The following is an 8827-nucleotide window of genomic DNA, read 5'->3' on the forward strand; positions in this document are numbered from 1 at the left end:
TGAGGCCCCTGCACTGTTGATCGTGGCATCCACAGACACTCACACTGCAGAGATGGTCATCTTCTTCATGGGTGTCGTGATTCTCCTCATACCTGTTTCCCTAATTCTGGTATCCTATAGTCACATCATTGTGACTGTGGTCAGGATGAAGTCAGCTGTGCGGAGGCTCAAGGCTTTCTCTACCTGTGGCTCCCACCTCGTGGTGGTTATCCTTTTTTATGGGTCAGCAATTATCATTTACATGACTCCAAAGTCTTCCAAAGAACAGGAAAAACTGGTGTCTGTGTTCTATACAATGGTGACACCCATGCTTAATCCCCTCATCTATAGCCTGAGAAACAAGGATGTGAAGGGCGCTCTGAGGAAAGTAGCCACAAGGAATTTCTCATGCAGGTTTGAAATCTTCCGCTGATGGTGAGACCCTCTTGGCTCCCTACTTATAAGACTTGCTGAGTAGTTCCCTTAGCAAGATTGGAATATTGTAACATTCTTGGGCCTTGTTGTGGACCCACCTTCCATCCTTCATCTAGTACCTCCTTTGCAGAAGAAGGACAATAATTCACGAGCCAATACAATGAGGGTCTGCTCCCTTCCTGTGTTTTTTTTTTTGAATCTGTGAAAGAGGTTTCTAAGAAAAAAATACATGGAAGTATGAAGTCAAGAATCCATGAAGATGAGAATGATGATAAGCAGGTTTCTAAACATTGTTAAAAGATAAATAATGAGGAAGAGAATAAATCATAGGACTTGGGTCTGCAAGTACTGTGAAAGGCTGAAGAAAATAAATTCAACTATGAAAGTTTGGTATTCCTCTCCCATGACATTTATGCCAATATACTTGTTAGTACAAATAGAAAGAACAAACTTTGGGCTTGTGACACCAAGTCCTGTAAAAAAGTTTCATTTAAAGGTCAGTTTAAAACCAAAATTGCAGGAGTGCCTGGTTGTCTCAGTGGGTTAAGTCTCCAACTTTGGCTCAGGTCATGTGCTCACATTTCACGAATTCCAGCCCCTGCATCTGGATCTGTGCTGACAGTCAGAGTCTGGAGCCTACTTCAGATTCTGTTGTTTCCTCTCTTTCTGCCTCTCCTCAATTCACAGTCTGTCTTCGTCTCAAAAATAAACATTTAAAAATAAACAAATAAATAAATAAAACCAAACTAGATATTTCTCACTTTTTGCTATCCAAGTTGTTCTAATTAATACTGAACAGAATATTTTAATTCTTATTAGTTGGTTGTAATTATAATCTAGTTTATTTTCTTCCAAATCTCTTCTTCTCAGGGCCACTTATTTATAGATAACTATGACAGTGTTAAACCCTTCTTGGCTAATTCTGATATGAAGATATTAGACTTCATATGGACTTTACTAAATGGCTGTACACATATTATTACAAAATGACTGTGTATACTGTTAGCACTATTATCATGCATAAAATTGCACTATTAATTGTTCAAAATACTACATATTTAATTATAGCATATGCTTGAAAAATGAGAAATAGCATTCAGGCATCAAACTGAAGTTGACATCTTAAAAAAACAATTTTTTCTCAGTTTAAAAATAAAGGCTTAGGATTTCATATACTAAGGATTGTTCTATTTGGATCAAAGTAATGAATTTGGTTTAAATACTAAAAGTAGAACCACAAAAAAAGGAAAAACAAATTATAATTCTTGTGATATCTAGATAAGATCAAAGCTCTCTAAGAAAACATGAAGGAAAACATGTAAAATTTACACATAAGCTAAAAGACTTCTGTGTGAGACTAATATCATGAATATGATCAAAAGATGTACTATAAATTGAGGAAAATATTTGAAGGAGATGTCAGACAAAGATAAAATACTTTATTATAGGGACATCTGGGTGGTTCAGTCAGTTAACTGTCAGACTCTTGATTTTGGCTCAGGCCATGATCTCACGGTTTGTGGGATTGAGCTACATCAGCTCTCTCTTCCCCTCCCCTGTTCACGTGCTCTCTCTCTCTCAAAATAAATAAGCAAACATTTAAAAAATCCTTTATTACATTAACATTACATATAAAACACTAGGAAAATTGTTCAGTCCAAGAATTAATGGGCCAAAGACATGAACTTACAAAGAAGGAATAGAAATACCTGTGAAATACAAGAAAAATATTCTATATTATAATAACTAAGTGAAGTATAACTACAATAATGAGAGATATATTTTTCACTTGGGAAACAAGCGAAGATTTCTACAAAACAACCACATCACAAAACAGTAACTAGCTGTTTATTGAAAATTTAACACATGGCAGGCATTTAATACACGACAGACACTATTAATCTTACTTTGTAGACGAGAAAACTGAGGCACAAATAGGTTCAGCTACATTCCCCAAATTAAACAATTAATAAATGGCATAATTCATTAACGATATAATGAGAGTTCAGGAAAAAGACAATTTTGTAGAATGCAAGTAGATATGAAAATTAGTCCAATCTTTCTAGAAAAAAAATTTTGTCAAATATATTTTAAAATTTAAGTATTCATATACTTTGACCCAGTTCTTAATAGTATAGAGAAGGCAGATAATTCCTTTTGTATTAGTCTTTTCTTACCCACGAGGAAAATCTGATTTGTGATACTCTAGGGTGTTGCTTGGTCCCTATTTACTACTGGCCAGGGTTATTGTGCTTAAAAAGGTCATGCATGTTCTATTTTCACACTTCTTCATGGACTGAACTGAAAAATGGGACAAAGTCCCCTTCAAGTTGTAAGGGAGGTTGAAGATTTTGAAAGACTTTAGATGAAACTGAGTACCCCCTCTGGCTTATCGGAGTTTTGAATTTGAGTGACATTAGGGACTAGTGCAATTAACAAAGAGCAGGGTCTTATTTTTCATATTTCTTGTTCCTTTTATAGAACTCTAAGGAGAGGGGGTCCCTGGGGGGCTCAGTCAGTTGAATGTCTGACTCTTGAATTTGGCTCAGGTCATGATCCTGTGATTGTGGGATTTAGCCCTGGGTGGAACTTGCGCTGAGCATGGAGCCTGCTTAAGATTCTCTCTCTCTCTCCCCCTCATCCTCTCTCCCTTGCTAGCACTCTCTCTCTCAAAAAAATAAAAAACCCTAAGCAGAATGAGCAGGACTAGAATATAAGTATTAGTACTATTAGTATATTAATATTAGTAGTTCCTGAGTTCCCTAGGCCTCATGTCATCTAGTATCCCCAAATAGTATCCAAATACATTTCTAGGAATCCATTCTAAATAAATACTCTAAATTTCAGAAAAATGTTCACAAGAAAATATGTTTATTATGTTGTATAATAATGATTAATAACAGACATATAGACAAATGGAATATATTAAAGAACATAGAAATAAACCAATGTATGCATATACAGTAATCTGATCCTTGACAAGTGTGCCAAGAATACACAATGAGGAAATGACAGTTTCTCCAATAACTGGTGTTGAGAACACTAGATATCCACATTCAAAAGAATGAAATTAGACCTTATTTCACATCATATACAAAAATCAACTGAAAAGACTTAACATAAGACCTGACACTAGGGCATTAGACTTGGCAATGACCAGGGATTTGACACCAAAAGCACAAGCAATAAAAGCAAAAGATACACAAGTGAGATTTAAAAAAAAAAAAAAAAACACAACTAACTACAAAGTTCCTGTGCAGCAAGGGAAACAAACAACAAAATGAAAAGACAACCTATGAAATGGGAGAAAATATTTTTGAACCATATATCCAATAAAGGGTTAATATCTGAAATATATAAAAAACTCATACACCTCAGTGGCAAAGAGACAAATAATCGAATTTTCAAAAAAATTTCCTTTATGTTTATTTATTATTGAGACAGAAACAGAGCATGAGTAGGGGAGGGGCACAGAGAGGGAGACACAGAATCTGAAGCAGGGTCCAGGCTCTGAGGTGCCAGTACAGAGCCTGATGTGCGGCTCAAGTCCACGAACCATGAGATCATGACCTGAGCCAAATTCAGACGCTTAACGGACTGAGCCACCCAGGCGCCTCACCTATTTTTAAAATGGCCAAGAAAACTGAATAAACATGTCTGCAGAGAAGATAAACAAATGGCCAACAGGTACATAAAAATTTGCACATCATCACTAATCATCATGAAAGTGTAAATCAAAACCATAATGAAATATAACATTACCCCTGTTAGAATGTGTATTATTAAAAAGTTAAAAAAAAAACCCAGAAGATACCACGTGTTGAGAAGGATGTGGAGAAAGGAAAGCCCTTGTAACATTGTTGGTGGGAATGTAAATTGGCATAGTCACTATGGAAAACGGTTTGGAGGGTTCTAAAAAAATATAAAATAGAACTATCATATGATCCAGCAATCTCGCTTCTGGATATATGTCCAAAGAAATTGAAATCAAGAAATATCTGAACTCCCATGTCCATTGCAGCATTATTCATAATAGTCAAGACATAGAAGCATTTAAATGTCCACTGACAGATGGATCAACTGTTAAATATACATACAATAGAATATGATTCAGCCTTAAAAAGGAAGGAAATCCTGCCATTTGTGACAATAGGGCAACCCAGAGCACATTAACCTAAGTGAAGTAGGCCAGGCACAGAAGGACAAAGAGTTAAAGAACAAACAGAAAAAGGACAAATACTACATGATATCACTTGTGTAAAGTAGTCAAACTCATAGAAGTGGAGAGGTGTAGTCATTGCCAGGGGCTTGGGGAAGGAGTAATTATTAGTCAAATTAGGTATTATCAATGGATACTAAGTTTCAGTTATGTAAAATGAGTAAGTTCTAGAGATGTACTGTACAGCAGAGTGCCCATAATTATTCAAAGAATAACTACTCCTCTCACACATTTCTGAAATTCCACAGGTAATAGCTTTTCTCAACACTGTCAGTAATATAATGTTTGTTATTTTCTTTTTCCTTTGATTTTGTTGTCTAGCTGTTATTGGCATACTATTATTTCCTCTATACTCAACAGAGAATAATTAATTTCATTAATAATAATAGTGCCAGTCATCTTCCACTAGTACTTACTAAAAGCACTTTTGCTAATGCCTTAGAAACCAATGTTAAAATATGCTTTAAAAATGTGCAGAAAGAGTTTTCAAAAATTTATTTTTTTAAGTTTTTTTTTTTTTTAGGGGAAAGGGGAGAGGGGAGAATGAGAGAAAGAATCTTAAAAAGGCTCTATGCCCAGCACAGAGTCCAACATGGGCTCAATCTCATAACTATGAAATCATGACCTGAGCCAAAATCAAGAGTCAGACACTTAACCGACTGAGCCACCAAGGCACCACATTTTTTTTATTTTTTAATGTTTTTGTTCTGTAATAGGCCATTTTTCCCAATATAGGAAAAATATAAAAATGGGGAAATCCATACAGTAATTAATTGAGGATGCTCTGAACTAAAGTCACATCATTTCATCTGCTTTCAGGCTTGATAGCAAATATAAAATGAAATATGGAACAACTATATTCAGACATTGAACAATAGCCAGTTCAGAATGTAGTCCTATATAGCAAGAAAACAAATAAGGTTAGTTCCATGGTCACATATACCTTATGCCTAAAGGCATTCTCAGAACCACAGTCCATGGAGTTGGAGCCTAAGCTGACCATGATGGGCTCACTGAGCTGAGGAGACAGAGACCCATAACTGATAGTGCCAAAACATCTGAAATTGTGAAAGAGCACCAGAAAGGAAGTATCTGTACAGTAAAGGCACTTTAGGAATCTGAACAAGTTTTGGCTAAATATTAAGCAAAGCACGCATAGGATAAGACTGGACAAGCCCCCGAAAAAGCAATTATTAGGAAGGTCAGGTAAAGTAGCAAGATTTTGGAATTCCAGCCATCCAAAATTGAGGAGTTTCACTGAAAACTCCTGGTAGTAAGTTGCTCAATGAGACCTCTCCTGGCAATGAGACCTCTCAGAAAACAGGTCTTAGGAATAAGCCTATGTTAAGACAAAGATGCATTTTGTAAACCCCAAAATATAAAATAAAAGTTATAGTGAAAAGTCAAACAGAATATATAAAATGGATAAACAAAAACTTCTCAATTAAACAGAAGGCAAAAAAGATGAAAAGAACAAGGGATACAGGGGGGAAATAGAAAGCAAATACAAGATGATAGACTTAAACTCAATTGTATTCATAATTACATGAAAAGTAAATGGATCAAACATTCTAATTAAAAGATTTTCTTCTTTGGGAAGATGGCAAAGTAAGAGGACCCTAAGCTCACCTTGTCCCATGGATACAACTAGATAACACTCACATCAGTGTAAATCACCCAGACAATGACCTGAAGACCAGAACAAATTCCACAACTGAAGATAGAAAAAGGGCCACATTAAAGGACATAGGAAGAATGAAGACATACTATATGCCAAAAAGACTACCATGGCAGTCTGTAGTGCGTAGGTAGCCATTGGCATAGAGAAGGGCAAACCTGCATGAGGAAGACGAATCCCCATAACATTTGAAAGTCAGAAGGACCAAAACTTTGTGAGTTCTTACAACAAGTGGGACTTAAAGCCTTAAATTAAAAAAAAATCATCAGACTCAGTTCTGGGAGAGGCCAAAGGGTCTTACGAGGTGGAATCGCTGCCTTTAAAGAGATAGCACAACAAACCACCAGGAAAGATACAGAATGGAAGCAGTAATTTAAAAAATGCTGGGGGCAGATGGGAGGGAGGGTAATTTAATAATCCAGAGCATGCCACAGATAGGCAGGGATCACAGGGAGACTCCTCCGGGAACAAGGAGCGGGAAGGAACCATTTCCCTCCTTTGCCCTCCCAGCATAAACACAGGGCCACCTGCAAGAACCAACACAGTGCTGACACTTACTAACTTCCTTACACAAAGCCTCACCCCCATCCCTACTTTGGCAGATCCATTCTTCCCAGTCACGCTTGCCTCAGTCCTGGCTCTATGGGATTCCTCCCCTAGAAGACTAGCACAAACCCCACCAACACCTCATCTCTGGACCTGCACATTTTGCAGGATTTTATTTCTTGCAGCAGCGGCGGCGGCGGCGGCGGCGGCGGCGGCAGCAGCAGCAGCAGCAGCAGCTTTCATTTTGCAAGCAGACTAGTGCATACCTTGTTAAAATGTGCCCCACACATCTAGTAACAAAATACTGCACACAAAAGACAAACAGAGCTTCTGCAGACAACTGGACTGAAGGAAAAAGTGGCCAGGACTCAACAGCAGGTCATATACAATGCACATAGGAGACACTTTCTGAAGCACCAGGAAGAACAAATCTGTCTTGAAGACCAGGGAACACTGCATTGCGGGACACTATAGGACCTAGTTGACTTCTCCGACACACAGAAACAGACACAGAGACTTAGACAAAATGAAGAGACAGGGGAATATGTCCCACACAAACAAACAAACAAACAAACAAACAAACAAAAAACCAGGACAAAATCAAAGCAAAAGGCCTTAGCAAAATGTATATAAGTGATATGACAGAAAGAGAATTTAAAGTAATGATTATAAGGATACTTACTGGACTTGAGAAAGGAGTAGAAGACAACATAAGACCCTTAAGAAACAGATAAAAAAATAACCAATCAGAGATGAAGAACACAATAAATGAAATTTAAAATATACTTGATGGAATAAATAGCAGTCTAGAGAAGAGAAACAAAGTAATGGCCCATAAGACAGAATAATGGAAAGTAATCAAGTAGAGCAAATAAGAGAAAAAAGAGCACAGACATAGGGAATCAGTGACTCCATCAAGCCTAATAACATTTGCATTATAGGGATTCCAGAAGGAGGAGAGAAAAAGGGGTAGAGCACTTATTGAGGAACTAATAGCTGAAAACTTCCCATTTCTGGAAAGGAAACAGAAATCCAGATCCAGGAGGCACAGGGATCCCCCAACAAAATCAACCGAAGGAGGTCCACAATAAGACACATAGTAATTAAAATGACAAAAAGTTGTAGTAAAGAGAAAAATTTTACAGTAGCTAGAGAAAAGAAGACAGTTATATACAAGGGAAACCCCATTGGGCTATAAGCAGAGTTTTCAGCAGAAACTTTGCAGGCAAGAAGGGAGTGACTATTATATTCAAAGTGCTGAAAGGGAAAAATCTGCAGCCAAGAACACTCTATCCAGCAAGGTGATCATTCAAAATAGAAGGAGAGATAGAGTTTCTCAGACAAACAAAAATTAAGAGTTCATGACCACTAAACTACCCCTGCAAGAAACACTAAAAGATACTTGAATGAAAGGAAAGGTCATAAGTGAGAATATAAAAAGCAGGAAGCATAAAAACAGTAAAAATAAATATGTCTGTAAAAGTCAGTCAAGGGAATCACAAAATAAAAGGATATAAATTATGACATCATATACCTACAACGTGGCAGGAAGAGGACTAAAGAATGGATTCAAACTCAAGCAAACATCAAGTTAATATATATTTATATACCCAGAAGATATTATATACAAACCAAATTGTAAACCCAAAGCAAAGAATAAAGAGAAAGGAATCCGACTACATCACCAAAGAAAGGAAACAAACCATGAAAGAGAAGAAGAGAAGAAATGATCAGAGAAAAACTACAAAAATAACCACAAAACAAGTAAGAAAATGACAATAATTACATTTCCATTAATAATTACTTTTAATGTAAATGGACTAAATGCTCCAATCAAAGACATAGGATGACAGAGTAGGTAAAAAACCAAGACTCGTCTCTAGGCTGCCTACAAGAGACTCATTTCATACCTAAAGACACATGCAGATTGAAAGTGAATAAACACAGGGTGCATTGATGGCTCAGTTGGT

General features: G+C 36.8%; 1 protein-coding gene across 1 annotated transcript in view; it reads left to right on the forward strand.

Annotated features, from left to right (window-relative positions):
- Positions 1-412, forward strand: part of LOC115272522 (olfactory receptor 2D2-like) — an 817-nt gene extending 405 nt beyond the window's left edge. Inside the window, exon 2 of the mRNA XM_029915572.1 lies at positions 5-412. Within this exon, the coding sequence (XP_029771432.1) occupies positions 5-412 (408 nt within the window). The remainder of the gene's footprint in view (positions 1-4) is intronic.
- Positions 413-8827: the final 8415 nt, after the last annotated feature.

This window comes from Suricata suricatta, chromosome 11 (genome assembly GCF_006229205.1).
Source record: "Suricata suricatta isolate VVHF042 chromosome 11, meerkat_22Aug2017_6uvM2_HiC, whole genome shotgun sequence".
Lineage (NCBI taxonomy): Eukaryota > Metazoa > Chordata > Mammalia > Carnivora > Herpestidae > Suricata > Suricata suricatta.